Source organism: Encephalitozoon intestinalis, chromosome X (assembly GCF_000146465.1).
Source record: "Encephalitozoon intestinalis ATCC 50506 chromosome X, complete sequence".
Classification (NCBI taxonomy): Eukaryota; Fungi; Microsporidia; family Unikaryonidae; genus Encephalitozoon; species Encephalitozoon intestinalis.
In genome coordinates this window covers 105,428-132,839 of record NC_014424.1, presented here as the reverse complement: position 1 = coordinate 132,839, position 27,412 = coordinate 105,428, and the positions used below count along the sequence as shown (strand labels likewise).

At 45.3% G+C, this 27,412-nt stretch overlaps 24 protein-coding genes and 1 non-coding gene across 25 annotated transcripts; 7 read left to right on the top strand and 18 right to left on the bottom strand.

Moving 5' to 3' along the window:
- Positions 1 to 42: 42 nt before the first annotated feature.
- Positions 43 to 1,530, bottom strand: Eint_101050 (polyadenylate-binding protein 2; the record flags this gene model as incomplete). The annotated part of the gene is made up of 1 exon (XM_003073745.2): positions 43 to 1,530. One exon carries the CDS (start codon positions 1,528 to 1,530, stop codon positions 43 to 45), a length of 1,488 nt encoding a protein of 495 aa, XP_003073791.2.
- A 178-nt stretch (positions 1,531 to 1,708) lies between these two features.
- Eint_101040 (DnaJ-like protein) lies at positions 1,709 to 2,341 on the top strand (the record flags this gene model as incomplete). Its single annotated transcript, XM_003073744.1, has 1 exon — positions 1,709 to 2,341. The coding sequence occupies one exon, from the start codon at positions 1,709 to 1,711 to the stop codon at positions 2,339 to 2,341; it is 633 nt and encodes a 210-aa protein (XP_003073790.1).
- Positions 2,342 to 2,393: 52 nt separating this feature from the next.
- On the bottom strand, positions 2,394 to 2,945 carry Eint_101030 (chromatin remodeling protein; the record flags this gene model as incomplete). The annotated part of the gene is made up of 1 exon (XM_003073743.1): positions 2,394 to 2,945. One exon carries the CDS (start codon positions 2,943 to 2,945, stop codon positions 2,394 to 2,396), a length of 552 nt encoding a protein of 183 aa, XP_003073789.1.
- A 19-nt stretch (positions 2,946 to 2,964) lies between these two features.
- On the bottom strand, positions 2,965 to 4,224 carry Eint_101020 (DNA polymerase alpha-primase complex subunit B; the record flags this gene model as incomplete). Its single annotated transcript, XM_003073742.1, has 1 exon — positions 2,965 to 4,224. The coding sequence occupies one exon, from the start codon at positions 4,222 to 4,224 to the stop codon at positions 2,965 to 2,967; it is 1,260 nt and encodes a 419-aa protein (XP_003073788.1).
- Positions 4,225 to 4,368: 144 nt separating this feature from the next.
- Eint_101010 (uncharacterized protein) lies at positions 4,369 to 4,674 on the top strand (the record flags this gene model as incomplete). Its single annotated transcript, XM_003073741.1, has 1 exon — positions 4,369 to 4,674. The coding sequence occupies one exon, from the start codon at positions 4,369 to 4,371 to the stop codon at positions 4,672 to 4,674; it is 306 nt and encodes a 101-aa protein (XP_003073787.1).
- A 31-nt stretch (positions 4,675 to 4,705) lies between these two features.
- Eint_101000 (phosphoglyceromutase) lies at positions 4,706 to 6,217 on the bottom strand (the record flags this gene model as incomplete). The annotated part of the gene is made up of 1 exon (XM_003073740.1): positions 4,706 to 6,217. The coding sequence occupies one exon, from the start codon at positions 6,215 to 6,217 to the stop codon at positions 4,706 to 4,708; it is 1,512 nt and encodes a 503-aa protein (XP_003073786.1).
- A 58-nt stretch (positions 6,218 to 6,275) lies between these two features.
- Positions 6,276 to 6,635, bottom strand: Eint_100990 (uncharacterized protein; the record flags this gene model as incomplete). The annotated part of the gene is made up of 1 exon (XM_003073739.1): positions 6,276 to 6,635. The coding sequence occupies one exon, from the start codon at positions 6,633 to 6,635 to the stop codon at positions 6,276 to 6,278; it is 360 nt and encodes a 119-aa protein (XP_003073785.1).
- Positions 6,636 to 6,711: 76 nt separating this feature from the next.
- Positions 6,712 to 6,876, bottom strand: Eint_100985 (DNA directed RNA polymerase; the record flags this gene model as incomplete). Its single annotated transcript, XM_009163641.1, has 1 exon — positions 6,712 to 6,876. The coding sequence occupies one exon, from the start codon at positions 6,874 to 6,876 to the stop codon at positions 6,712 to 6,714; it is 165 nt and encodes a 54-aa protein (XP_009161905.1).
- Positions 6,877 to 6,945: 69 nt separating this feature from the next.
- Eint_100980 (vacuolar ATP synthase subunit B) lies at positions 6,946 to 8,379 on the bottom strand (the record flags this gene model as incomplete). The annotated part of the gene is made up of 1 exon (XM_003073738.1): positions 6,946 to 8,379. The coding sequence occupies one exon, from the start codon at positions 8,377 to 8,379 to the stop codon at positions 6,946 to 6,948; it is 1,434 nt and encodes a 477-aa protein (XP_003073784.1).
- A 47-nt stretch (positions 8,380 to 8,426) lies between these two features.
- On the bottom strand, positions 8,427 to 8,663 carry Eint_100975. The gene has a single exon (XR_002670151.1). It is a non-coding gene; the product is annotated as a miscellaneous RNA (non-coding RNA).
- Positions 8,664 to 8,754: 91 nt separating this feature from the next.
- Positions 8,755 to 10,560, bottom strand: Eint_100970 (uncharacterized protein; the record flags this gene model as incomplete). Its single annotated transcript, XM_003073737.1, has 1 exon — positions 8,755 to 10,560. One exon carries the CDS (start codon positions 10,558 to 10,560, stop codon positions 8,755 to 8,757), a length of 1,806 nt encoding a protein of 601 aa, XP_003073783.1.
- Positions 10,561 to 10,634: 74 nt separating this feature from the next.
- Eint_100960 (uncharacterized protein) lies at positions 10,635 to 11,288 on the bottom strand (the record flags this gene model as incomplete). Its single annotated transcript, XM_003073736.1, has 1 exon — positions 10,635 to 11,288. The coding sequence occupies one exon, from the start codon at positions 11,286 to 11,288 to the stop codon at positions 10,635 to 10,637; it is 654 nt and encodes a 217-aa protein (XP_003073782.1).
- Positions 11,289 to 11,373: 85 nt separating this feature from the next.
- Positions 11,374 to 11,799, bottom strand: Eint_100950 (uncharacterized protein; the record flags this gene model as incomplete). The annotated part of the gene is made up of 1 exon (XM_003073735.1): positions 11,374 to 11,799. The coding sequence occupies one exon, from the start codon at positions 11,797 to 11,799 to the stop codon at positions 11,374 to 11,376; it is 426 nt and encodes a 141-aa protein (XP_003073781.1).
- Positions 11,800 to 11,830: 31 nt separating this feature from the next.
- Eint_100940 (kinesin-like protein) lies at positions 11,831 to 13,204 on the bottom strand (the record flags this gene model as incomplete). Its single annotated transcript, XM_003073734.1, has 1 exon — positions 11,831 to 13,204. The coding sequence occupies one exon, from the start codon at positions 13,202 to 13,204 to the stop codon at positions 11,831 to 11,833; it is 1,374 nt and encodes a 457-aa protein (XP_003073780.1).
- Positions 13,205 to 13,359: 155 nt separating this feature from the next.
- Eint_100930 (60S ribosomal protein L27A) lies at positions 13,360 to 13,831 on the top strand (the record flags this gene model as incomplete). The annotated part of the gene is made up of 2 exons (XM_003073733.1): positions 13,360 to 13,362; positions 13,391 to 13,831. 2 exons carry the CDS (start codon positions 13,360 to 13,362, stop codon positions 13,829 to 13,831), a joined length of 444 nt encoding a protein of 147 aa, XP_003073779.1.
- Positions 13,832 to 13,962: 131 nt separating this feature from the next.
- Eint_100920 (uncharacterized protein) lies at positions 13,963 to 14,838 on the top strand (the record flags this gene model as incomplete). The annotated part of the gene is made up of 1 exon (XM_003073732.1): positions 13,963 to 14,838. The coding sequence occupies one exon, from the start codon at positions 13,963 to 13,965 to the stop codon at positions 14,836 to 14,838; it is 876 nt and encodes a 291-aa protein (XP_003073778.1).
- Positions 14,839 to 14,904: 66 nt separating this feature from the next.
- Positions 14,905 to 16,152, top strand: Eint_100910 (uncharacterized protein; the record flags this gene model as incomplete). The annotated part of the gene is made up of 1 exon (XM_003073731.1): positions 14,905 to 16,152. One exon carries the CDS (start codon positions 14,905 to 14,907, stop codon positions 16,150 to 16,152), a length of 1,248 nt encoding a protein of 415 aa, XP_003073777.1.
- A 30-nt stretch (positions 16,153 to 16,182) lies between these two features.
- Eint_100900 (putative nucleotide kinase) lies at positions 16,183 to 16,695 on the top strand (the record flags this gene model as incomplete). The annotated part of the gene is made up of 1 exon (XM_003073730.1): positions 16,183 to 16,695. The coding sequence occupies one exon, from the start codon at positions 16,183 to 16,185 to the stop codon at positions 16,693 to 16,695; it is 513 nt and encodes a 170-aa protein (XP_003073776.1).
- A 9-nt stretch (positions 16,696 to 16,704) lies between these two features.
- Eint_100890 (uncharacterized protein) lies at positions 16,705 to 17,253 on the bottom strand (the record flags this gene model as incomplete). Its single annotated transcript, XM_003073729.1, has 1 exon — positions 16,705 to 17,253. One exon carries the CDS (start codon positions 17,251 to 17,253, stop codon positions 16,705 to 16,707), a length of 549 nt encoding a protein of 182 aa, XP_003073775.1.
- Positions 17,254 to 17,369: 116 nt separating this feature from the next.
- Eint_100880 (ubiquitin-conjugating enzyme E2) lies at positions 17,370 to 17,846 on the bottom strand (the record flags this gene model as incomplete). Its single annotated transcript, XM_003073728.1, has 1 exon — positions 17,370 to 17,846. The coding sequence occupies one exon, from the start codon at positions 17,844 to 17,846 to the stop codon at positions 17,370 to 17,372; it is 477 nt and encodes a 158-aa protein (XP_003073774.1).
- Positions 17,847 to 17,918: 72 nt separating this feature from the next.
- On the bottom strand, positions 17,919 to 19,502 carry Eint_100870 (transcription initiation factor TFIID subunit TAF12; the record flags this gene model as incomplete). The annotated part of the gene is made up of 1 exon (XM_003073727.1): positions 17,919 to 19,502. One exon carries the CDS (start codon positions 19,500 to 19,502, stop codon positions 17,919 to 17,921), a length of 1,584 nt encoding a protein of 527 aa, XP_003073773.1.
- Positions 19,503 to 19,591: 89 nt separating this feature from the next.
- On the bottom strand, positions 19,592 to 21,898 carry Eint_100860 (ribonucleoside diphosphate reductase; the record flags this gene model as incomplete). The annotated part of the gene is made up of 1 exon (XM_003073726.1): positions 19,592 to 21,898. One exon carries the CDS (start codon positions 21,896 to 21,898, stop codon positions 19,592 to 19,594), a length of 2,307 nt encoding a protein of 768 aa, XP_003073772.1.
- A 73-nt stretch (positions 21,899 to 21,971) lies between these two features.
- Positions 21,972 to 24,041, bottom strand: Eint_100850 (long chain fatty acid CoA ligase; the record flags this gene model as incomplete). The annotated part of the gene is made up of 1 exon (XM_003073725.1): positions 21,972 to 24,041. One exon carries the CDS (start codon positions 24,039 to 24,041, stop codon positions 21,972 to 21,974), a length of 2,070 nt encoding a protein of 689 aa, XP_003073771.1.
- Positions 24,042 to 24,188: 147 nt separating this feature from the next.
- Eint_100840 (putative beta-lactamase fold-containing exonuclease) lies at positions 24,189 to 26,279 on the top strand (the record flags this gene model as incomplete). The annotated part of the gene is made up of 1 exon (XM_003073724.1): positions 24,189 to 26,279. The coding sequence occupies one exon, from the start codon at positions 24,189 to 24,191 to the stop codon at positions 26,277 to 26,279; it is 2,091 nt and encodes a 696-aa protein (XP_003073770.1).
- Positions 26,280 to 26,375: 96 nt separating this feature from the next.
- On the bottom strand, positions 26,376 to 27,299 carry Eint_100830 (uncharacterized protein; the record flags this gene model as incomplete). The annotated part of the gene is made up of 1 exon (XM_003073723.1): positions 26,376 to 27,299. The coding sequence occupies one exon, from the start codon at positions 27,297 to 27,299 to the stop codon at positions 26,376 to 26,378; it is 924 nt and encodes a 307-aa protein (XP_003073769.1).
- Positions 27,300 to 27,412: the final 113 nt, after the last annotated feature.

Genomic DNA, 27,412 nt, shown 5'->3' with positions numbered 1-27,412 from the left:
TCAAGTTCAAAGTTAAAAAGGCTTTAATGTTTATAGTAGAACTTAGTCGCTAGAGTTGTCGTTCTCAATAACCGCTGCTATGCTTTTTGCAAGCACAAAGTCCAGGTCGATCATATCCTTGATTTCTTCTTCGGATTTGTTACGAAAGGCCCTTGTAACCTTGCTGGTAAACTCGGCCTCGTTGTTCACCCCGAAGCTCTTCCATTGGCTCTTGAAAGATGGTGCTTCTGCAAGCACAAGACCATGTAGCTTTTCGAGTTCGCTGCTGTATCCCTTTGCAGATCCTCCTCGGTTTCTTTCACGCTTGAATCCATTGGGTACAAAATTAACCCCCTGGTTATACATGTATGGGATATTCGGCTTGTATCCAATGCTTCCAAATTCTTTCTCTTTCATTCTTTCCAGCTTATTCTTGAAGTATGCAACCTGAAGCCTGTTTCCATCAAGATATATCTCATTCCCTCTTTCCACAGCTATGCTGGCCTCCTCCGGCGTCGAGTAGCACACATAGGCATACTGCTTCTGGCTGTTGGCTCCGTCAGTCCCCACAGACATAGATGTGATGTTTCCAAACTCTCTGAATATGTTATTAAGCTCCTCAGCCCCAAAGCCCTCGGGAATGTTTGTTATGTAGAGATTCTTCTTGTAGCTCTGCCCCTGCATGCTCAGCTGCTCAAACGTCTTTCGGAGTTCCTCTGCCCTCTCTTCTTTTCTTTGCCCTTTCTGGATGTAGAACGGCTCCCCACTCTCGCCGTCCCCGAAGGGAAATGTCTCATGGAGATTCTTGATAGCATTCAGAGCACACTCATGGCTCTCAAAATTAGCAAATGCAAATCCTTTTGGTTTTCCATCCTCCTTCGTCGGGAAGAACAAGGACGTCACCTTCCCGTACTTCTCAAGAAGCTCTCGAAGATTCTCTTCCTCAACATCAACAGGAAAATTCTTAATAAAACAGTTTGTAAACATCGTCGGTGTCTTCTTGTTCTCTCCCTTCTTCATCTCCGGGTTATACAGCTCCACAACAATCTTGTTTTCTCCAAGCATAAGCCCATTGAGGTTGTTGAAGTTCTTGATCACCTTCTTCGCTGCCTTCTTCTCCTTAAACTGAACAAACCCATATCCCTTCGACTTTCCATGCGATGTTGTTGCAACCTTGCAGCTGGTAATCTCTCCAAACATCGAAAACGCATCATCAAGGTCCTTGCTCGTAAAGTTCTCAGGAAGATTCTTGACAAAGATGTTCCCTGTCTCCGGGGGTCTTTCGTCCTTCCTCATTACCCTTATCTGTCTATTATGCAGTTCATAGTGCTTATACTCCCTGATTGCCCTCTCTGCCTCCTCCTCGTTTTCAAATGTCACAAATGCAAAGGATGAAACAGGCTCTCCCCTCTTAATCAGCTTGACATTCAAAACCTTTCCCACATTTGAGAAGATCCTAAAAAGATCCGAGTCAAGGGTCTTGGGCGAGAGATCTCCTACATATATTGTTAATGAATCACTGCTTGCTCTCTTGCTTTCGTCTATCTCCATGGACTACTCCTCTTGAAGGGTAAAATTTTTTCTTTTTTTCTAGAATCTATTCTCTCCTCAGATCCTTCAGATTGTTACTCCTTCCTTTCCATTCTCTTCCATCTCTCTTCCCATTCTCTCACCACTCTGGATATATTCCTTCAAATTCAACAAGTATCTCTGCATCAAGGACCCCTCCATGGACTATTCCGAGGCTGCCAGATCATGCTTAAGCAGGAAGGATTATTCGGGATACTTGGAAAATGCCAAGAAGCAGTACGAGCTCACAGGATCCCCCGAGGACAAGAGAGAGATGGAGAAGGCAACAAGGACTCTTTCTCTCCACAAGGATATCGAGGCATTTCTTAAGAAAAAGTCCGAGGACTACTATGACATTCTGGGAGTGCCCAAGAATGCTACCCAGGCAGAAATAAAAAGAGCCTTCAACACTTTAATCATGAAGTTTCATCCCGATAAGACTGGCATGGATGAGTCTAGTGCTGTTTCCGGAATCATCCAGAATGCATACTCAACACTTGGAAATCCAGAAAAGAGAAGGAAATATGACATGGCCAGAGAGGCTCCCACATTCAGAGCCAGCCCCAGATTCTCTACTCCCGAAGACGTCATGCCAAATGTCTTCTTCAATGCATTCCACTCCCAAGGATATCAAGAGTCCTTTGTTTACTCTAACGATTTTTACGAATATTTATATTCCCAAATGTACAGGAGATTCGATCATCGGAGGAGACCACCTACTGCAAACGATCCTGACACACAGAAAATACTTACCTTTCTGGTAATAATCATGCTGGTGCTCATGGCAATGTAATCTCTTCCCGATACCTAGACAACTAAACAATCTTTTATTGTATCAACTCCGCTTACCTAGTCAGCGTTCCAGCTTTTCTGCATTCCGGGCATATCCAAAGTGTTTTTGGAACAGTTGAAATTCCAACACACTCAAAATGGAACCATCTCCCCTTGCAGTCCAAGGAATCGCATGCTATCATATTTTTGAATGCAGGTCTTTTGCACTTGCAGTATAGTTGCTCGTTGCTTCCCATCTCTCCCAGGTTCACAACGCAGTTTACATCTGGTATTTCTGGGCATTCCAGGTCAAAGGACACCCCGGATCTCGAGCAAAGGTCCTCGCATTTCTTCTTAAGCTCATGGATGACTTCTTGGAACGCATCTTCACACCTCCTATTATTCACTAGATGTTTCTTTATTGCTCGATAAAATTTCTCGATCTTTTTGAAATACCTTTCCGACGGCTTCCGTACAAACTTCTCCTTATATCTCTTGCACTTTCCTCTCAGCTTTTCTATTTTCCCCTCTGTTCTGGATGTCGATTTTGTAAAGTAGATGGCGTCTAGACGCAGCTGTTGGATCTCTTCAAGCATCTTGTCAAAAACCTCAAAATGCGTCTGCATGGATCCCATGGGCCGAGTCTTATTTATTTTCTCTAGGCATGGAGATCTCCAAATCTACAAATTCCACAGAAAACTTCTTCGGCTCCTCTGCCTCAGGAAGTCTTATATGGCATGCCACTTTCTCTGTCTTCCCTGTCTGCAGTCCCAGATTGACCACCACAGAAGGGCCTACATCTCTGGAGAAATGCTTCAGCCTGGACACAACAATGTATATGTCTGGCGCCGTGTCCATGGACATATTCTCTGGCACAGAATACGAAACAACATTCCGAGACGGAAAGACCGGAAGAAAAGTTCTTTGGAAGATAAGATGATATGCTATCCTTTTCAGCCTATCTCCTCCAAAAAGAAGATTTCCACAGGCATCATCCTCCGACTCCAGGCCTGAGTCATGGAAACACTCTTCCGAGCTTATCTCAAGAGGTGTGTCCAGAGAAGAAACACACACCAGGAACTCGTTTAAAAAGAACTCGCAGGGATTACTTGTACATACAATTCTTTCCTCATCAATGTCTATTGGGCCCTGAGGAAACACACCCAGACATGTTATGTCGTTGACAGACGGCACAAGAACAACTTTACTTCCTGGTCTTTCATTCAGCCATCGCCTGATCCTTGGAACGAACTCTTTCTCCATCATCGAGGCTGGAGAATGGTCTTCACTTCCGTGGGCCGAACTTATAAATGGCCCAACCAGTATCAACACATCAGCTTCTTCCATAAGGATCCTGTCGAGAACATCAAACTCAGATGCAAATCCGTAGGGGCCCGAGAATGCAACAATAGACGGTTGGTTATGCTTTTCTTCCTTGCCATCCTTCTCCTCATTGATATCCACAACGGGTATGCAATGAAGAGTTTCCACTGTTATCTCGCCTCCCGTAATATTCTTTCCCTTAACGGCAACAATCTGCCCAGGGAACACAGAATATCTCCTTAGATGCGATAGATTCAACTTCACAACCACATCGTTGCTTCCATCAATGTTCGATGCAATAAATGTGTTTTGGGAGTCCAACTTGTGTCCAAACGGATTCATGATGATGCCATATGTGTAAAAAGAGGTGCTTGAAATGCTATTCACAGGCGAAAAGTCTTCTATGCCGAGAAGCTCCAGGAAGTATGGCTTCATCGAAGTAAGTCTGTAGGCCACATATTCGTACTTGTCGCCTTTTTTGAGATAGAAGTTTGATATCCTTGGCCGGCGCACCATCCTTATGTCCGACTTGGTGCTGTACCTTCTGCTCAGCTTCCTAAAGATCTGGCTGTCAAAGTCCATCCAAGGGATTTATGGGTGTGGACAGGATCCTTCCAATGCCTGGCTGCCTTGAAAAGCAAAATTTTCAGGGAAAAGTATAAAAGCAAAAGCAACAGAAGGGCTACCAAACTTTGGGCCCGATATCGTTAAATTGCTTAAAGTAGAATGACACAAGAAAACATGATAAACGATATGTACCCGCTAGCAGCATTGCTTATATATGCAACTAACCAGCAAGTGACCAAAGAGAAGATTGACTCTGTGTTCAAGTTCTTTGGACTGGAAAGCCATCCGAAGATCAGTGAGTTTTTTGAAATGGACGCACTTGAGATTAAGACTCTGTTGATGAGTAGTACCCAGGAGGCAGCAGCCCCTGTGGAGGCCAAGGCTTCAGCTGATGTCCCTGGGGACGCAGGAAAGAAGGAAGAGCCTGAGGAGGAAGAAGTTGAAATCGACTTTGGAATGTTCTGATTAAAGGATTTCTTCCAACGAAAACTAGTTTTTACTGATTATCTCTTGCTGGAAGGGTGTGGCCGAAGGCTCCCAACACCGACCTCCCAGTCATTTCATCTGGTTTGGGAATTCCCATTATTTCTAATACAGTCGGGGCTATGTCTCTCAACGAGTAGTCGGTGTCTGTGTATCCCCATGAGGAAGAGAATTCTCCCACTTCTTCTCCACAGACTATTAGAGGAACCTTACTTGTTGTATGGGTTTTGCAGCAGTTTCCTCTTCCATCCGTCATTCTTTCGGCATTTCCATGGTCTGCAGTTACGATTAGAGTATATTTGTTCTCTATGCAGGCTCTGTATATTGTCCCTATGCATCCATCCACTGCCTCAACAGCCATCTTTGTTGCCTCAAGGTTTCCTGTATGTCCTACCATGTCGGGGGGTGCAAGGTTGGCAATTACCATCGGTACTCCGTCTCTAATCTCTGCAATCACATACTCTGTCACTTCCTTCGAGGCCATTGATGGTACTGTGTCGAAAGATTCAACGTCTGGGCTGGGAAGTATTATCGTCTTTTGCCAGAGAAATGGCTGCTCCCTACCCCCGTTGAAGAAGTATGTCACATGTGCCTCCTTCTCCTTTTCTGCTATGTGTGTATGTCTTATTCCGCGGTCTGACAAAACCTCTGCCAAGGTGTTCTTCGCACAGACCTTCCCGAAGAGAACCTTGGACTTAAGATTTTTCTTGTACTCGGTCATTGTCACTATGTTGTTTCCGTTCTTGGCAAACCTAGAAGCAATTTGTCTCATCCTGTCTGCTCTGAAGTTGAAGAAGATGATGGTATCTTCTCTACTTATCCTTCCGGCCTTATCAACAAGAAAAGGCCTAAGGGTCTCATCTCCCAGACCTTCCTTGTACATTCCAAGGACATAATCCTCGGCATCTTCTCCTATCTCCTTCCCACTTGTCATTGTCTTGAAGCTAAGCTCTGTTCTTTCCTCGTTGTTTGCTCTGTCCATTGAGTAAAACCTCCCGGCCACAGAAGCAATCTTTCCTGTGCCAATATCCCGGCAGAAATTCTTAATTTCTTCAAGATACTTTAAAAACACCTGTGGCTCTGTATCTCTCCCATCACTTATACAATGGATAAACACTTCTTCGTTACGTCCTTTCAGAGACTCCAAAATCCCCTTCAGATGTCTTATGTGTGAGTGGACTCCTCCGTCGCTAACCATCCCCACCACATGTATTCTACCTCGGCCTCCCTGGAGCACTTCATCCACTATTTTCTTCAGCCTTCCCTCCTCAATGGCTCGATCTATCCTTAGTATGTCCTGCTCGATAATCCTCCCGCTCCCTATAGTTAGATGCCCTACCTCGGAATTCCCCATTAACCCGTCAGGGAGCCCCACATATCTACCATGGGCATGCAGAAGAAGACTGCAACGTCCCCAGCTTAAAGCCCTCATCCAACGGCACTCCGACTCCGACACAGCATTCCCCTGCGTCCTTGATTCCAAATGCCCCCATCCGTCTATCACCACCAAACACACATTTCTCATCAAAAATCTATCTGTTTACAACTTCTTAAATAATATCGTCATTTATTCAACTTGGAATTCAATCATTCGATTCCGTCAACTCCCTGTAATACTTCTCGTATTGCCTAAATAAATACAAAAGACTCTTGTTGGATTCCTTCTCAACCACCTTCTGCACAGCATTGACAAAGCATCTGTTCAGACCGCTTATTCTATCGTTGCCTCCTCCCCTCGGCTTTAGGATATTCACAGAACTCAGCACCCCTTTCAGAGATTCGGAGTTTGCAATCATTGATGAATCCCCAACCCTTGCCTTGGCCCTCTTCTTGTGAATCAATGGAAGAGGCTCTACAACACCACTATGCTGGTCACTCTCCTCAACCGGATTGGAATATGGCGACAATTGGTCCTTTGCCTTTCTTTTCCTTCCCTCTTCCATTTGGGGTTTCCAACACACTTTTTTATAAAGACTATTATAAGAGTCGTACTGACAGAGAACATATTTATTGAGTAAACTAGACGGCATCCAGCTGCACCACATTGTCTGTCCTCTTCTTGCGGAGAACCCTGTTGCCGCATTCCGTGCATCTGATGGGATCCTTCAGTTTCAGCTCCCTCAGCGAGGGACACTGTATGCATACATATGTAAAGACTTTCTGGTCTGTGCCCATTCCGTTCATCGGGGTTTGCTGGAAATCGCCTTTTTCCCCTCTTCCGAGTTATCCATCCCCGGAAACAAGAACGTGGATCTACTCCGATCTCGAGGGCGCCACAGAATGGAACTCATCCAATATGTCCGATGGGATTCTATTAAGCATTTCTCGTGGAAACGTTCGAAGGAGATCCCATGCAATGTCCAGGGACTGGTTCACTGTCCTAAGCTCGTTATGTCTCTGGCTTATAAACTCCTTCTCAAACCTTTCCAAAAACTCTATCGAGATCTTGTCCTCCAAAGAAAGAGAATCCTCACCCACAACAGCTTTCATGGCCTGGGCATCCTTGCCTATTGCATACTTTGCATAAAGTTGGTTCGACACATCTCCATGGTCCTTTCTCGTCATCCCTTCCCCAATTGCGCTTTTCATCAGCCTAGACAATGATGGAAGCACATTTATGGGTGGATAGATCTGTCTGTTGTGCATCTGCCTGTCAACGTAAATCTGTCCTTCGGTGATGTATCCCGTGAGATCTGGAATCGGATGCGTTATGTCGTCATTTGGCATTGTTAGAATCGGGATCTGGGTGATAGATCCGTTTCTTCCCTCCAGCCTCCCTGCTCTCTCGTATATCGTGCTAAGGTCTGTATACATGTATCCTGGATATCCTCTTCTTCCTGGAACCTCTTCCCTTGCAGCACTAACCTCACGCAACGCATCTGCATACGAACTCATGTCTGTCATGATCACAAGAACATGCTTCTCTTTCTCATATGCAAGATATTCTGCTGCCGTCAACGCCAGTCGTGGCGTGATGATCCTTTCGATGGTGGGGTCGTTGGCCAGATTCAGGAACAATGCTGTCCTCCCAATCGATCCAGATGCTTCGAAGCTGTTCCGGAAGAAATTTGCAGTCTCTACATTCACCCCCATTGCTGCAAAAACTATTGCAAAGTTGTCGTCACTACTATCTATCGAGTCCTTTCTCTTCACAAGCCCTGCCTGCCTGCATATCTGTGCAGCTATTTCGTTGTGGGGAAGCCCCGATGCACTGAATATAGGAATCTTCTGTCCCCTGGCAATCGAGTTCATCACATCAATCGATGATATTCCAGTCTGGATCATCTCCTCGGGATATATCCTGGAGTATGGATTCAAGGGCTGTCCCTGGATGTCGAAGTAGTCTTCGGCAATGATGTTCGGGCCTCCGTCAATGACCTTTCCGCTCCCGTTGAATATCCTTCCCAGCACGTCTTCCGAAATCCCCATCTTCAATGTTTCTCCTGTAAATGTAACCTGTGTCTCCTTGATGTCTATTCCAGACGTCCCCTCAAACACCTGGACCACAGCCTTCTTTCCACACACCTCCAGAACCTGTCCCTGCCTAACACTTCCATCAGGAAGCGTCAGACTGACTATCTCTGCATACTTTAGAAACCCGATGTTGTCCATTATCACAAGAGGCCCATTGACCCCCACTATCTTCCTGTAGCTCATCTTCGGCTCTATCCTTATGTTCTCAAGCATGTAGGGATCTTTGTTTTTTTTAGCAATATCCCCATCCCTTCTTCAAAAGCAAAAGCCATACTCCACAAAAAGGACTGGCGCGGAAGGCTGGAGACTCTGCCTTGCAGGAGGTACTCATTGCTGCGTTTCCGCCCTCATGCGTTCCCCTCCGCTTTAATGGTAGGTGCAGAGTCCCTACAGACTCCCCAACTACCCACAAGGAGATCTCTAGACCCGCGCTTACTGCCCAGAGCGGTCGACTTGCCATCTAACCACTAGTTCTTCCTCAGGACAATTTAAACAAACCTTCAAAGTATGTCTTCTTTTTCTACGTCCCACACATAAAACACAAAAACCTGGCTAACTTAAAGACTTTATTTCTTCGCCCTTAGGCTCTTACTTCTTTCTAAAAACCCCTCTTCTAACCTCCACAAGGGAGTCCATCGCCGTAAAGTCGCCTGTGTTGTCTGCATCTTGCTTCTCCACTCCTTCCTTCCTTTCCCCCTGCCTTCTAGAAAATACAGTCTCTTCCTCGCTGCTTTCACTCAACTCAAGAAACCCTGCAAATCGATTTCCCTTCATCATCTCAAGAGCATTCCTACATCCCTTCTTTCTCTCCTTTCTTTGGTTCTCAACCTCCGAGTCAATCGAAATTGTTGACTCTCCGATCGAGGCCCCAGATCCTCTACAAAGCCGGGATTCATCCCTGTTATTTTCCTTGTGTTCTTCTAGCTTCCCAGAATCCATTATGGTGTACTCTTTAAGAGAGCTTTCCATCTCTTGTCCTTCAACAAGATTCTCGTAGGGATTTCCAGAAGCCTCCGACAACATCCCATCTCCATCGGAATGTGGTTTATCCTCCACATCTCCTTCATTGATCGAGATGTTCGCTAAGCTCTTCGAAAGTTCTCCGATCTCAAGCTCTGCACACACTTCATCTCCTCCCTCTAAATCATGTCCCATCTCCTCATCAAAGCTTTCATTCCCAACAACAATCCTTTCCTTCTTCTCTTCGCAAGACCCATTAAGCTTATCTTCTTCCTTTGTTTCTCCAATCCTCGCCTTGTCTTCATCAGAGACTTCTTTGGCTTCTAGAAATTCTTCCCCTAGCTCGGTATCCTCAACTTCAAATCCATTGCTAACTCCAGTTATATTCTTGGGAATAAGCCTTCCATACTCTTCACGATATCTACTGAGATACTTGTCCAACCTCACTGGAGTTAGATCCTCATGGTTCATCACCTCCTTTGGTATCTCAACCTTACTTTCTGGATACACAGTCCCTGCCTTATCACTTCCTCTGGAGAACATCTCTTTTATCTTGGTTCTTATTCTACCGCTTGAGCTCTTCTCAGCCCCCACATTCGGCCTTATGTCTTCGGCTATGTCCTTGACCTGTCTTGAAAGCTCCCTTATCTTGTCATAGTCTTTATCTCCTGTTTTTGTTTGCTTTCTAGCCGGAGAAAACTTGGGTGCAAGCTCTTTCTTTTCCATCTCTCTTGCCCCGATTCCTTCCATTCCTCCATATCCCCCTCGCACCGGCATCCTGGCCATTCTAACAGGCCCTTTCTTTACCCCACTCTCAAGACTCTCTTCCAAACGCTGTCTTCTAAAGCATCCTTCCTTTCTCTCCCCAATACTGAACTTCTCCATCATTCTTTTGCACACCTCTCGAACTTCCGAAAATGCATCTTCTCTTCCCTTTATAACAAGATTCTCCAATCCTTCTATCTTTCCAGACTCACTCCCCCATGCTTCAATCCCCCGGAAAATAGCAAGCCTAACATTCTTATTGGCACTTCCACAGTATTCGCTAAAAAACCTTGCATGTCCCTTAATATTCACTCTCTTACAAAGTTCTACAAGCACTTCCTCTCCCCTTGAATAAAACACCTTACTGCTCTTTCCACATACTTTCGCTAGAGGCACTAGATATTGCCCTGCCATCCCAAACTCATTTCCCAAGATGCAAATGCAGTTCTTGAGAAATCCAAGGGCTGTTCCTGCAAGCCTCGATCTGTCACTCTGCATCGACCTTACAATCAGGTCGGAAACACTCTCTAACACTCTTCGCACATCTTCCGGCCCCACAACTGCCCCGGAAAGCCTCATGAGTACATCGTTCACCCGAGACCATGTATTCTCGTCTTCCTTCCTCAGCTGCAGCGCTGCCGCTTCCTTCACAATCTCATCTAGAATCATCCCTTGGGGTTAGTCTTCACAAACAATACTCTGCAAAAATTGTCACAACCTTTAATATAAACAGGCTAACACTCTCAGGCCTTCCTTTCCCATCTATCTCCAATTCCAAGCCCTCTAAATCCTTCTTGCTCGCTGATCAGTCTCCGAACATACAGATTGTTCAGCCCAAAAAACTCCGTTATGCTTCCAAACTCAATCTCCCAGGAAAACAAACTTTTAAATGCATTGAAGACCTCCCCAGCCTTCCCTCTTATGCATAGGTCCCTCTCAGATATCTCAAACAGAGGCTTGCTACAAACATTCCTTATTGTACATGTATACAGGGCATACCCGTCTCCTCCAGGGCTCCCTCTACTTTTGTAGTAGGCTCTCTTACACATGTAATCAATTGGATAGATGTTCTTCTGGTTATAAAAGGGCTTCATACTCGCCATCGGAATCCTCCCGAGGTTATATATTGCTAGATGGTATCGCTCTCCCGGAACATGTATCAGGCCTTTTGCTCCCTCGACTTCTGCTTTATAGATCGGTCTGTATCTGTTAACGTCTATTTCCATTCCTCCATTTCCAATCCTTACCATGTCCAATAGTACTCTCCGGTGGATCTCCAGCTTTTGAAGATCCTGTCTGACTTTTTCCATCTCCTCCTTCAGGCCATCTCTTCTTCTGAGAGCCTCTGCCAGCCTCTTCTGCTGCTTCGAACATTCCTTTCCACTCTCCTCATTCATCCCCTGGGCATCGTAGTTGCCATTTTGTTCTTTCTGCAGACACAGTTCAGAAAGCCCTAAACACATCTAAAACATATTACATTTATTATGGTTCAACCTTCTCCCCCCGGCTCCCCCAAGAGTCTCTATACCTCAGAATCTTTATGCTCTGTATCACCACAGGCGCAAACACAGGAAAAAAAATAGAAATATTGTATATATTCGAAAGCCTCAGGAAAACAGGGTCGCTCCATACCCTTAGCCCTTCATAAGCCCTCTTGGTTTCGGCCATGGAACCGTCCAGCGGTATATCTCCGTCTTTGCAGTATCTTGCATTGTTTATTAGCGTCTTCAGCATCCTAAGCCTCTCCAAGCTCTCACTTCCCTCGAGAAGCCTTCTATTGAAGTCCCTCTTCATCATTTCCACCCTCTTCTTTAGCCCTATCTCCTTCAAGACCACAGGAAGAAAGTGCAGAAGTATAACAAGAACCATTACTTTCAAAAATACAAGTGTTTTGATCTTCGGTCCCATTCCTTCTATGGGTAAAATCAACAGTGCATAATCATTTTCTTCCAACCATCTTCCTACGAAGGTTGAACCTGTACTTCTCGAGTATGAAGATCTCATTCATTCTTCTTGATGGGTTCTTACCAAGTAACTCTCCTACCATTCTCTCTAGCAAATGTATTCTATCGTTGTTAATTATGTTCAGCTCCTCCATAAGCTTTACCTTCCACTCCAGATTCTCCATAATCACCCTTCCAAAGGTCCGGAGTATCCCTGCTACAGAATCCTTCTCACTACACACCTTGTCATGCTCTCTATGCTCTTCCAGCCCAGGAGCTTCCGAAAAGCCGTATCCTTCAAAGTACTTCTCAAAGGTCATGGACTCTGTCTTCTCCAGAACATCGCTTGTTTCTTTACTAACTTCAGGATGAAACTTTCTGCAGCATCTGTGTTTCACCTCGCATCTGGAACTTCCTTCCAATCCATCTCCTCCACATCTTCCATCCCCATCGCTTGATATCTGCATCTCTTCCGTCTTCAGCTCGAGATTGCACAGCCTTGCCGCAAACTTCAATGTACTTACAGACTCTTCAACACAATCTTCATAAGGTGACAACGTGCAGATTGCAATCAGATTCGTAAGTCCGTCCAATGACGGCTGAAGCACCCTTGTCAGTTTCGAGTTCCGAAACCCCAGATACTTCCCATTTCCTATGTTGTTGACAACCGTGCAGAGTGCAAGAAGGCTCCTGTTAATAAAGGACCCTTCCTTCCTCCTGTCATTCGATCGGCTTGCTCTTTCGCTCCCTGCAAGGTCTATCATATTCAAAGTCCGGACTCGGTTGTTGCTGCTGTATGTCACTTGAACCACAGTATGTGACCTACTACTCTTTGTGTTGAACTCCGTAGTTCCAAACCTCCTGTTCTTCTCACACTTCTCAATAAAAGGCACAACATCTTCCCACTTATCCACATGCTCGACCCACAAGTTCGAGATCACATTCTTGTTTCCAACACTGAACATCTGAACCTCGTTGTTGTTCGAAAGATCAAAGAGCTTCTCGTTGTAAATTTCTAGATACGATATCCCCACAGACCTCTTCTTCAAAACATCTCTTATTGCCAGCTTTATAATCCCCTCCTCATCTCCTCCCAGCATTGTGTATGTCTTTCCAGAGCCTGTCTGTCCATATGCAAACACCGTGCAGTTCTCTTCGTTCAAAAACTTCCAAACCTCCTCCTGCACACACAGCTTGTAAACCTCTTCGTTTGTCATGTTCGACAGGATGCTTTGGAACCCGCTGTATTTCACTCTCCTCTCCCCACGGATATGCCACAAACCGTCTTCAGAGGTCTTCCATATCTCTCTGTTCCCTGTAGAGGGCCTTAGCCTTATGCTGACCTTGATCTTCTTGTGTGTGGAGTGCATTTCAGAGTGTGCTTGCACTTCTTTTGAACCTTGCTCAAACGACAGTTTCACATTCCTGCATCAGGCGCCTGTACAACGGCTTGAGTGGAAAATGGATGGCCATTGAAGAAAATTGGATTGCTTGTATTTGTCGAGGTAAAAATTTTATCCCTGAAATGGTAAGTGGCTATCTGAGCTAATTTGAAGGCAGAAAAGGTTAAGAAGACTAGAAAGATGCGAGGGCATGTATCGCACGGACATGGACGTGTAGGAAAGCATAGAAAACACTCTGGAGGCCGAGGGCTGGCAGGAGGATTCAGCCACATGAAGACTCTTTTCACAAGATTCCATCCGGACTACCATGGAAAGAGAGGAATGAGGGTTTACCACAGGAAGGAGAACTCGAACTATGCCCGCCCAATCAGCTCTGCAAGGCTGTGGGGGATGATCCCAAAGGAGCAAAGATACGAGTTCCTGGATAACGTTGAGAAGGTTCCTGTGATCGATGTCAGGGAGTTTGGATATCACATTGTTATTGGAGGAAAGCTGCCTTTGGAAAGGCCGATTGTTGTCAAAGCCAGGTATTTCACGCCATCAGCAAAAGAAGAGATCACAAGAGTTGGGGGGAAGTGGATAATTACTTATTAAATTGTCTTCTTTTGATAGTTGTTACTACGGGCTCTTTCTTTCCATGTCTTGTAGCCTTTTGATAACTGTCTCTGCATCTAAAACAAGTAAAAATAACGAGTTTGATCTATCCTATAAATTCTTTGTTTGGGATGGAGGAGATTGAAAGAGATCGGGAAATTGTAAGGAGGATGAAGAAATTTGACAGGGAATCGATGGAAGATGCATGCAACGAAAGCTTGAAAAGTAAAAGGATCAGCTACATTCCAAATCTTGTTGCAATGAATAGCACAGAAGCCACGAAGAAGAGCGCAAGGCCTGGGATGCTTAGCTTGAAGATAAGAAACATGAGCACCAGAAATATACTGTTTGCAGTTTCCGAATCATTTCGGAATATCAACAAAAAGATAATAAAGAAGCTTGAAAGAATCAAGGAGGAGCTGACCAAAAGAGACGACCTCTTTGAGTGTATCTTGGACCAGGTAGAAAGTATGGAAGTGATAGAGGACGAGCTCTTCTCATGGTATCCGGGGCTGAAGACATCTGATGTCCTAAGCTTTTTTCTCGAGCTGATGCCTGATCTTCTAGAAAGGTATAAAGAATACTTTGTGAGATCTCTGGTCCTTCAACAAGCTCCCAAGAAGAAGATCCTCAAGGCGCTTAGGGATAGACTCCATAAGAACCTACAGTGCTTTGACATCATTGAGAAAGATCTGGAGCTCTTCGAAGAATTTTCGGGATGCATTCCTGAGGGAGGGAGAATCATTACATCTTCTTATTGGTGCGAAGATGAAGAAAAGTGTGAGGATGCCATGGAGTTTTTCCCCCAACTCAAGGACAAGATGCGTTTAAGCTCGGAGGTGTGTGCAGAGCTGTTCCATCCGCTTTCTCATGCCGATGTACAGATAAATGGAAGAGATCTGGTGGTATCGTTTACTCAACTGAACGACCTTCTGACCAAGAACAGTAGGTCGCTGGAGTTCTGGATGAAGGAGGGGATTGTGGACTCGGACTGGCGATATCTATGATGCTTGAAAGATGTGTAATAAATACAGTGTTCTGGAGAGAATTTGAAGAAGCCCATTCATCCCCTGATGTCTAGATTTTTTGAGTCGATTGACGAGGAGAGAGAGGAAAGTAGCCGAGTAAAGATAAAAGAAAAGACTTATGAGGCATCTGAGAAGCAGGGGAAGAAGGAGAAGAGACTCCATGATCTCCAGTGCAGAGTGATGGAGCTGGAGGAGGAAGAAAACCAGAAGATTTTTGACAAGCAACTAAAGAAGATACTTGTCGACATCCGAAAGATGGAGGGGTATTTGAGCAGGGGCCTTCCTCCGTTTTTGAAGAAGTTCTTGGAGTCGCCGAGAGTATACACTAAGACCCACAAGAAGACAATTGACGAGCTGCTGGCCCATCACGAGCCCAAAGAAGATGAGAATGGGCAACAAGAGGATCGGAGAGACGAGGAGAGGCTGTCCAGGGATCTAAGCAAGATACTGGTCATCAAAGACACAGAGGAGAGAAGAAAAGAGTTAGAAGAGTTCAAGGATAGTGCAAAGGATAAAGAAATGAAGGCCAAAGCCTTAAGGACTCTCCTGTCTATCCACATGAAGTCCAAGGATGGGGTGGAGATCATGAAGACGATCAACGAGTTGCTTGATTGCTTTGGGGATAGAGAAAAAAACACGCTTCTGGAAAACATAGACTTCTATCTTGAGACTCTGTATGAGATTCTTGACTCTCCGAAGATAAGTACTTACAATGGCCTTCTTAAAAGGCTTTTGGAAATAGACCCGAAGCTTGTCGAAAGAAGAGTTCTACAGTTTGAGTTTTTCAAGCTGGGAAGGCCGGCAAAAACAGAGGACAGGTTGTTCAGGCTTCTCTACATTGATCGAACCCAAGGATATGGGGAGTCAAGGAAGTACTATGAGTCGATCAAGGACACAATAGGAGAGGGGAAGATTGAGCAAGAAGTTCTAGGGGAGTTTGGATTGTCTTCGTTCCGCAGTGGAGACTTCGAGACCTCGTTTGAAGTTCTTTCAAAGTGTTCTGAGGTGCAGCCTCCAAACCACGGCCTTGTGATGAAGCTCCTCTGTGTGATACTCAACGACAGGATCCGAGGTTCTCCAGTCCATAAGAAGTTTCTCGAGGATTTCAAGAGCTTCGGAAAAAACAGATTTTGCCTTCCGTCAGGAGACAGCGCATTTGAGGTGTATAGATCTTTTTATCTCCTGAACATGCTTGACAAGAAGGGAGCTGGAGAGATAGTAAAGAGATTCTGCGAGGGATTTGAGGAGTCCATCTGGTTCAAGGACTTTGTAGAATCGAGGATTAAAGGCTGAATTTATTTGAATGTCTCCACACTCCTCCCAATGAAGATTCTAGTTACTGGGACGCCTGGAGTAGGAAAGACAACTTTTTCGTTGGACATATCGAAAAGATTTGGGATTCCCCATGTCGAGATGAGCCGGTACATCGAGGAAAACAACCTATATGAGGAGTACAGCGAGACATACAAATCGCTTCTCTTCGATGATGAAGTGGTGAGAAAATCTCTAGAAGGATATCTCCTTGGCAAGGAGTCATACATCATAGACACCCACAGTTGTGGGATGGCAGCCAATATAGCCTTTGATTTAGTCTTTCTGATGAAGGCTCCTGTTGAAGTTCTTTACAAGAGACTTAAGGAGAGAGGATACGACGAAGACAAGATCAAGGAGAATATTGAATGCGAGATCTTCGGAGTTGTTGAAGAGGAGGTTGAGGGCCTCTTTGGAGATAATTACCATACCATTGGAGAAGAGGAAGGAGGATTGACTTCAGAGGAAGCAATGTGCATTATCAGTAAAAAGATAGGCCCGGAATCTTCTGTAGACATCCCATAGGTGATTTTATTAAATGATTCGTACAAGTCCATCGCTGATCAGATGAGCAATAGAACTCTTCTTGATAAAGTATATTCTGTCCTTCTTGAGTTCTATGAGGTCTCCCTCATCCATCACCACTCCACAGTCCTCCAGCGTGATCACCTGCACAAAAAACTGTGTGGGCGGTGTTTCCGTGGTAAAGTCCATGTCAGCAAAAGGCTCAAGATACTCCTTGAGAGTTGCGTAGTATTCCTCTGCACATTCCTCCTCTTCAGGAGAAAGTATTCCAGAAGTTTCCTTTCTGCCAAAAAAGCAGTCGAAAAGACCCAGGATTCGATGGAACTTGTAACTCCTGACTATTCTTTCGTTACGCTCTTTGAAATGCTTCATCATGACGTAGTTCACTGAGAGCTCCTCAGATATCCCAGACCCTGCTGCCCTTCTAATCTCCTCCATCTTCTTGTCCAGATCTCCATTTTCTCCTTGTATTGCCTTTATCTCTGCATGTCTATAGGGTTTAAGGACACTTGACTTGAGGTCCTCGAGGAGCCATGTGCCTGCTTCTCCAAAAATCATAGGGACTCTGTTTTCATACAGAATTTTCCTTTGCTCCTTGTTTTGGCATCCTGGTTGTACAGAAATAAACAGAACAATTTAATATAACAGAATCATCTGTTCCATCAAGAAACTTCTTATTCCTCAGACTTATGTTTCGAGGCATGAAGCCGCACCCATTCCTTTGCTTTCCTATTGTACTCCATCCTATTGTTTCGGTACAGATCGGCTGCCTCCTTGTTCAGAGGATCGTCGGGATTGGGATCCTGGAGCAGGGAAACTATGGACAAGAGGATCTTATCTATCGTTAGTGCTGGGCTCCACTGGTCCTTTAAGATATCTAGGCAGATATTCTTTTCAAATATGTTGCAATGGAATATCCGTGTCTTGAACGTCACCTTTGGCGGGCTGAATGGATAAAATGGAGGAAAGACAATCAGAAGTTCAAATATCCCATCCTCATAGACCGATCCTGGGGGCCCTGTTATAACTGCAATCCACTTGTCTAGTTCGTTGGGGCTTATTGGGCTTGCGCTGCATCCTGGTGGTGGGTCTCTCGACATAGACTCCATCTCAATTGCCAGCCTGCTATTTTTGCCTTTAGTTGTTGCCATCTCCAGAAATAGAGGGTTAAAACTTTTTAGAAACAAAACATACCTTCTCCCAAAAGAAAGACTTCGTCTCTCCTAGTCTTTTTTGGCCATCCGGGGCTGTTTCTCTTCATTTCTTACAACCTTCACTTCTCTTCCGGGACTTAAGGAAGACTCCTCTTCCGAATCCCCATCCGAGGGGAGCTCGATCCCAACCTCTGTTTTCAATGCTAATTTGACATCACAGACCTCCACAGTATTTTTTTTCCTGTGGTAAGCCAATGCACATGACATATGGATAATATGATCGACAAATCCATCGCAAAGTTCATAGATGAACTCTTTTGCATCCTTGTCAATCGTCTTGTCTCCAATTAGATCCTCTATGGTCATTATATTCAGATCCTTCCCGTGGTTTGTGGAAAGTTCCCCATGGGAGTTGTTCTTGCCATCTGGGAAGTCTGCGAAAGAAGCCTTTTCCTTATTCTCGTCTCTGCCCTGATCTTCATCACACAACTTTCTTTTCTCTAAGTCTGTTGTTATGTCTAGCCTCCAGGGATCCTCTTTCCCTGAAATAGAGCTTTCGTTTTCTTTTGGAGAGGTTGGCACTTTCGTTTCCTTTGGTGTCTTCGTCTTAGAACTTTTCTTCTCCGGCATCCAGTCTATCACATCACTACCTGGAAAGCTTTGTGGGTATTTTACAAAGTGTTGTTCTTTCCTGGATGTTTCTGGATATATCGAGCATGCTGTTGCAAAGGTCTCTTCCACTGGAACACCAGGAAACGTACCATTTCCATGGACAGGATAGCCGTATCCCCCTAAAATCGGATAGTAGAAGGGAGGCCTTATCATTTCCTCTCTCCTTTCCGTAGGGATGTATGGCCTCCTACTACCCGTCCAACTCATCGATGGTGGAACTCCATTCCTTCCTATTTCCTCTCTCTCATGTGGAAAACCCATTTTAGATACTTCTGCTGTCTTGGAGTCCATGTCAGGTGGTCTTCTCTTAGGAAACATACCGTACCCATCACTTGGGCCCCCTCCTCCAATATCAAACCGTCTTCTAACTCCTGGCCCCGGTGCCATCCGAATTCCATATCCATAGCTACCATGTTCTCCTTCAAAACTCCCACCTTCCATTTCATATGACCCGGCCCCAAAAAACCCTCTGCTATTCTGATGCAGGAAGTTCATAGGACCCCAGCCTCGTAATATGCTTTCCTGCCCAGGAGCCCCCGGGTACCCTCCAAACCCCATCCACATCGGCTTTCCATCCCGACCACACCCCTTCCATCCTTGTGTGGGAATCCTATCCTGAATGTAAAAAGGCTCTCTCCCATTCATTCCTCCCCACTGCATAGGCCTTCCAACAGAAAATGGCATTCCTGGTCTCCCTTCCCTCCTAAAATCTTCCTTTTTGGGAAACATCATCGATTCCGAGGTTTTGACTTTGACAAAGTCATCCACAGAAAAGATTCCAATACTGTTCTTCCTTGGCCTAATAAATCTCGAGTGCATCTCGAAAAAATGCATCAGCTTCATCCTGTTCTCTTCATATGTCTGTAGCATCTCCTTGCTCACGTTCTTGTTATCAACAACCTTCCTCTTACTCTTTTTGTGCTGCTTCACCAGGTCGTCGAAGATTGCCTTCAGTCTCTCTCCTTCCTTGAAAAAGTTCATCTATGGGTTTTAAAGCTCCTCAATACATCTGCTGGAGGTACGGCGTTCAAACAGAAAAACAAGGCTGAAAAGAAAGCAACGAAGTTTAATCAAGAGGAGCACATCGAACAGGGCTCGTCCGTATCATTCATGGAGGATAAGGTTTTCTCTGCAAGCTTCTTGTCCACTGTAAACTTGATTGCAGATGTTATCGGCCTTGTTCTCAAATAGTACATTCCCGTCTTCAGACCGCAATGATATCCGTAGAAGTGCATCGATGTGAGCTGTGAGTAGGTCGGCTTTGCCACAAAGACGTTCAAAGACTGCGATTGGTCAACAAACACCTGTCTATCCGCCGCCAGGTCTATCACAGCCTTCATCTTTATTTCCCATGCTGTCTTGTATATGTCTCTGATCTTTTTTGGAATCGTTGTGATGTTCTGGATAGATCCTTCGTTTTCAATAATCAGGTTCTTCATCTCATATGACCACAGCCCCAGCTCGGAAAGATCGTTAATCAGATGTTTATTAACAATCTGAAATTCCCCAGCATGTGTTCTCCTGGTATATATGTTCGATATGAACGGCTCAAATGTCTCGTTGTTTCCAAAGATCTGCGACGTTCCTGCAGTCGGCATTAGCGCAATCAGAAGGCTATTCCGGGTTCCATACTTCTTAATTCTTTCCCGAAGCCCTTCCCAGTCCCAGTTGTTGGAAGCCTTCTTGCCTGCCAGCTCAAAGTGAAAGATCCCTTTACTTATGGGAGATCCTTCATATGACTCAAACGGCCCCTCTTTCTCGGCCAACTTGCACGAGGTCTCCAGTGCCGAATAGTACATCGTCTCAAAGATGTCTTTGTTCAGATTACGGGCCTCATCGCTATCAAACGGAAGCCTTAGAATTGCAAACAAATCTGCTAGACCCTGCACTCCTATTCCGATCGGCCGGTGCTTCATATTCGATCTCTTGGACTCTTCCACAGGATAGTAGTTGAAGTCGATCACCTTGTTGAGGTTGATTGTAAGTATCCGGACCACGTCTTTAAGAGATTCAAAGTCAAACTTCTTGTTCTTGACAAACATAGGAAGAGAAATAGATCCAAGATTACACACCGAGGTCTCTTCTCCAGAGGAATATTCAACTATCTCTGCACAAAGGTTCGATGATTTAATAGTTCCAAGATGCTGCTGATTGCTAAGTCTGTTGCATGCATCCTTATAACACATGTAAGGTGTTCCGGTTTCGATCTGCGCCTCGATTATGGCCTTCCACAACTTTTGCGCAGGAACCACCGTCCTGCTGATTGTCTTCTCGTACTTGCAGTACAAGGCATTGAACTCCTCTCCCCATGTCTCATTCAGCCCAACAGCCTGGCTAGGGCAAAACAACGACCATTCCTCATTGTTCTTGACCCTTTCCATAAATAGATCGTTGATCCATAGTGCAATGAAGATGTCCCTTGCCCGGAATTCCTCAGGGCCTGTGTTCTTCCTAAGGTCCAGAAAGTCAAATATCTCCATATGCCAAGGCTCAAGATAAATGGCTATCGACCCGGGTCTTCTTTCGGCACCCTGATTGATGTATCTCTTTGTGGCATTCAAAACCTGGATCAGCGGAATGATTCCATTACTCTTTCCCCCAGTTCTTTTCAGAGGGCTTCCCTTCGACCTAATCCCATGAAGATTGAGTCCTATGCCCCCAGAGTACTTAGTTATAATTGCCGTTTGGTTGATCATGTGGTATACCCCCTCAATCGAATCTTCCCGAGGTGTTATGAGAAAACAGCTGGCCAATTGTGCTTCCTTGAGACATGAATTGTACAAGGTCGGTGTTGCATGGGTAAAGTAGTGTCTTGACAGCATTTCATATGTCTCCTTGACCTTCCCAAAGTCAGACTTATGGACTTGAAGGGCTGTCCTCATAAATACATCCTGGGGTCTTTCAACAATCTCCTCCCCCACCTTTATCAGATAAGATTTCATCAAGGTAAGTATTCCAAAGTAGTTGAAAAGGAAATCTTTTTCGTAGTCTATAATCGAATCAATTATTTCTGCATTCTCCACTATTATCTTGTACATCTCTTCAGAAATCGTTCCCTGGTACTTTTGTATGTATTTGATCTTTTCAACAAAAGAATCCATGGTGATATCGTGGATATATGAGACAATGATTCGGGACGAGATCCATCCATACTCAGGATGTTTGGTGATCATCGAGGCTGCGGTTTCACTACAGTAATCTACAATTTCCTTTCTGGTCATGTCTTCGCACCATCCAGACGCTATCTTTTCCATCAGCTCATCGACATTTACATGTTGGAGCTTGAGAAGATTGGTGTATTCTTCTATTTGGCCTCGGACCATATCTATTTTAAGCTTCTCCGATTTGACTCTTTTGCTATTCAACGAATTTTCCATTTCAGGGTTTTAAGGTAGACAAAAATTATCAGAGCCATGGCGGGTAGACAAAAATCAAATCAAGTTGACACCATTATTTAATCCCAAGAGTCTTGTCAATCTCCTCTGCAAAGTACTTCTCCACAAGCGCCCTTTTCTTCTTCGCTGTCGGCGTAAGCAGATCCGCGCCCTCAAAACTCTCAAACCCACGCCGCAGCACAATAACCTTCGACGGAATCTCAAGCCTCGTGATCCTCCTCTGCTTCACCAGCTTCTCTCCAACCTCCCGCAGGTGCTCCATAATCTCCTTCTCACTCTTCTTCTCGTCAGGACACACAACAATCGCAATTATCCTCTCGCTCTCAGACCTCCGTGGAATAAACACATCCTGTATAATGTCTCCGTCAATGTACAGCGTCTCAAGCTTCTCAGGGTCAATGTACTCCCCCTGTGCAGTCTTGAATCCATCCTTCAGACGCCCAATCACAGAAAACATCCCCGTCGACACATCAAACATCCCAATGTCCCCCGTCCGGAGCCACCCGTCCTTAGTAAACAGCTCCGCCGTCTCCTCAGGCCTCTTGAAGTACCCCTGCGTCACATTGTCCCCGCGCAACAGAATCTCTCCAAACTTCCTTCCAGGATACCGGCGCCCATACTCGCTCCCAAGCTCCGCTGGTATCTCTCCAAGCTTCACCTCGTTCGACGGAAAGGGAATCCCAACATTGTCGTACAGGTTCGTGTCCAGCGGCTGCACAATCCCCGACCCTACATTCTCCGTCTGCCCATATCCTTGGATAATCCGGCACGAGAGCACAGCCTGCATGTACACCAGAACTTCCTTCCGAAGAGGTGCAGACCCACACAGAATCCGCGAAATCCGCCCTCCAAACTCCTTTGCAATCCTGTTGAACACAAGCCAGTCTGCAAACTTGCTCTTCAGCTCTCCTCGCCCCACTCTCCACATCTTGTACCGGAGGGCCCCCCGGAAAATCCATCGCAGCACAAAGTTCTTCTGCCTCACCTTCTCCTCAATCTTGTCCTTGAACAGATTCAGCACCCGCGGCACAGAAATAATAAATGTCGGCTTCGCCACAAGATAGTCCTCCTTGATCTCCTTCATGTTCCCCCTGTAGAACACTATCTTGCACCCATATGCCATCGAGATGTTGACACATATCCTCTCCATCACATGTGCTAGCGGCAGGTACGACAGATACACATCCTCCTTGTCAAGAGACACCATCTCTTCCTTCCGAGACCCACGGAATATCCCAGAAACCCCAGAGATAAAGTTCCGGTGTGTCAGCATCACCCCCTTGGGACACCCAGATGTCCCGCTTGTATAGCATATCGTTGCAAGATCCTCCCCCTTCGAGTACCTTTCCTTGGTTATCCCTCCCCGATGAGAAATCACTTCCTTGAGGTAATGTCCCCGCAGCCCGGCATTCTCAAGCCTCGCCACCAGCTCGGGCGCCTTGTCCATCAGCACAATGTGCTCGAGCATCGTCTCCCTGCCCTCCAGCACAGTCTCAACCAGCTGCTCGGCCTTTTCCCGAGACGCAACACACACCTTCATCCCCGTCTCCTTCAGAATCATCTGGACGTTCTCGGGCGAGAACATGGAGTACAGGGGGACATTGGTGCATCCGCACATGTAAGTTGCCATCTCGGCAACTATCCACTCGTATCTGTTGACAGAGTAGATGCCCACCATGTCTCCGGGGCTTGTGGTCTGTGCCAGGAACGAGGCAAGGCCCTCTGCCTCTCTGCGGATGTCGTTTGCAGTCTTGTACTTGACCTTGTTGCCGACGATTGTGCCGAGGAAGGGCTCGTTGCCCATTGTTGCACAGCGCGAGAGAAGGAGCTCGAGGATGGTTTTTGAGCCGTCTGGGGTACACACAACATCTCTCTGGAAGTTGACGTGTTGCACAGATCCATCTTCCATAATCCTTATTCTGTTCATCATATCCTTGAAACGAGACATTCTAACGGTACTTTCACTACATGGAATAGGTGATGCCTTAAAATCATTGGGCTTATTATCACTTGTCAATAGAGGAGCCTTAAGATTATCCTTGGCTTCTTTACCAGGTCCATCAATGCACCAAATCATCATATCACTAAGAAAAGAGATTATAGATATAAACCTGATTGTTCCCATCCTAATTGTATAACATTTATTATTATATAGTTTCCAATTTACTGCTTATAGTAATACTATTCATTAATATGAATAGACTTCTACATTTATCTTTTATTCTGAAAGAAACCAGTTGCAAGAAATTCAACTTGCTCTGATCGCCCTAGAATGTTCTCTAGCGAGAAGATAAAAGTGATGCCTCTTGGGGCAGGAAACGAAGTTGGAAGATCATGCGTTATTGTCGAGTGTGGGGGCAGGACTATAATGCTGGACTGCGGGGTTCATCCGGCATACACCGGCGTGGCATCCCTTCCTTTTCTGGATCTTGTAGATCTTTCGAAGATCGATGCCATATTTGTTACACACTTCCACCTAGACCATGCAGCGGCACTGCCGTTTCTAACGGAAAAGACAAGCTTCAAAGGAAAGGTTTATATGACACATCCTACAAAGGCCATTCTTAAATGGCTTCTGAACGATTATATCCGGCTGATCAATGCAGCATCGGATGCAGACTTCTACACCGAAACAGACCTGGTTAAATGCTACGACAGAATCATACCTATCGATTACCATCAAGAAGTCAATGTGAAGGGGATTAAGGTTAAGGCATTGAATGCAGGGCATGTACTAGGGGCAGCCATGTTTTTGGTTGAAATAGAGAAGAGCAAGATTCTTTATACCGGGGATTTCAGTAGGGAAGAAGACAGACATCTTAAGGCTGCAGAGTCTCCTGGATGCAAAATCGATGCACTTATAACGGAATCGACATATGGAGTGCAATGCCATCTTCCGAGATCAGAGAGGGAGGGCCGATTTACAAGCATTGTTCAGAATGTTGTTCAAAGAGGGGGGAGATGTCTACTTCCGGTGTTTGCTCTTGGAAGGGCACAGGAGCTTCTTCTTATTCTTGAGGAACATTGGAGCTCAAATGCTTCTCTGCAGAAGATCCCAATCTACTATGCATCTGCATTGGCAAAAAGGTGTATGGGGGTATATCAGACCTACATAGGAATGATGAACGAGAGGATTCAAAAACTAAGCTTGGTCCGAAACCCGTTTGCATTCAAATATGTCAAGAATCTGAAGGGAATAGACTCTTTTGATGATGAGGGTCCATGTGTGATCATGGCCAGCCCGGGAATGCTGCAGAGCGGGCTTTCAAGAGATCTCTTTGAGCGATGGTGTTCGGACAGTAAGAATGCCGTGATAATACCTGGATACTGTGTAGACGGAACACTTGCAAAGGAGATACTCAGCGAGCCCAAGGAGATAGAGGCGTTGAATGGAAAGAGGCTTCGGCTTAACATGTCGGTGGAATACATCTCATTCAGTGCGCATGTGGATTTTACACAAAATAGCCAGTTCATTGAAGAATGCCAACCTCGGCACCTCTTCTTTGTGCATGGAGAGATGAATGAGATGCAGAGACTCAGGAATGTGATTCAGCAGAGAAACGAAAAGAAAGGGATTGAGATGGAGCTTTATACTCTACGGAATGGAGAAGAGGCAGGATTTGATCTAGTCAAGGATAATGAGGCTAAAATATTTACCAATGCTGAGGGGGAATTTGAGGGGATTATCGTAGGGACAGAGAACGACATTAGGATATACAAGAGAGACGATTTGATGGAATCTAAATACAAGGAGATGAGCATATACGAGAGGCAAAGGATCCCATACAACTCGACAGGGGTATTGTTGAAGCAAGTGCTTATGGATGGGTTTGAGGAGCTTGTTGAGGTGGAGTCTGGGCTTATGATTGGAAACATCCATGTCAAGCTGTCTGGACAGGAGGTTATACTTGAATGGAAGAGCAGCTATGCGGATGATATTTTGGCTATATCTATAAGTAAGGTGATTTCTGGGATTGGGCATCTGAAGGATGGATTCAAGACTGCACAGGGGGAGTACATTGACCCTGAGAAGCTTGAGACGCTGTACATTGACGGAGACATTATACAGGATGTGTTTATTCCACGGAGGTCTGAGAGCGAGAGGATAATTGCGATTGTTGTGTGTCCTGACGAGAAGAGGAGTGAGAAGGAGATTATGGAGCACCTGCGGGAGGTTGGAGAGAAGCTGGTGAAGCAGAGGAGGATCACGAGGCTTGAGATTCCGTCGAAGGTTGTTGTGCTGCGGCGTGGGTTTGAGAGTTTTGAGGGCGCGGATCTGCTTACGCCGACAGCGAAGAAGAAAAGGGCGCTTGTGGAGAAGTACTTTGCAGAGGAGATTGACAAGACTCTTGGGATTAAATAATGGTGTCAACTTGATTTGATTTTTGTCTACCCGCCATGGCTTGATACATACAAAATTCTTTTGTTTATAAGACAAACAGCACTTGAGAAAAAGGCTTTATTCCTTTCTTGTTATCTTATACACAACAACCGCGGTGATTATACTAATAACTCCGCCTATCAGCATGATTTTCCTTTTTGAAGGGCAAACCTCCTTGCTTTCGATTCTTTTCCGAGTCTCAATAAACTCTTCCTCAAGCTTAACCACCTTCGGGAACAGCTTGTTATTTATACTCTCTATAGCCTTGCCACTCGAGATCTGGCCATAAAAAAGTACTAACAAAAGAAACGGGCAGGTGTTGGGACATGACAAGATTATTTCAAACACCTTGTGGACATCCTCCATCTTCGTCAGGTTTCTTAAGAAAAACGTCAGAATAGATCCCATGAACTTGTAGCTTTCCAGCTCTGGAATCTTCACTCCCCGCTTCTTCATCATCTCCACAAATATCTTCATATTCTCCTTGTACAGCTTGAAGTCGTTTGCAACTAATGGCTCCAGCTTTCTTTTGAACACGTTTGTAAGCACCACCCCAAGCTTGGCTATTATGTCCTTGTGCCTTGAAAGAAATTTCTTAAGCTCTGTGGTTTCCTCTTCAGGTAGCTCAATAAAATGCTCCGAAAAGCCTTCCGCCGTCGAAGCTTCTCCCTCAGGCTTCTCTTCCCGCTCGGCGATAAACATTCCCTTGGCCACTTCTTCCTCAACAATTTCCTGAAAGTAGTAGAGGACAAACACAGACGCAACCTCACTCATCCCCTGTGTGTACTTAACTGGAATCTTGTCTAGCTCCACAAAAAGCAGCCTCTTCAGAATCTTAATTGCCTCCTGATTCCTCTTGTCCACACCCAGCAGCTCTGTGCGCTTGACATCGTTTTCTATCACCTTTCTTTCGTTGTAATCTCTTTCCACACTCACATATTCGCCATCTTCTGTTTTCTTTTCAAAGGATTGTAGCACATCAGCAAACCTGATTCCTTCCATCTGCAAAGGCCTCTAGGAATTTTTTTATTTGCAGTAGAGGGATAGAAGACCAATCGAACCCGGTTTTATTGGCCTCTTCATAGGAGGCTTGAAATACTTGTTTGTCTCTGTAC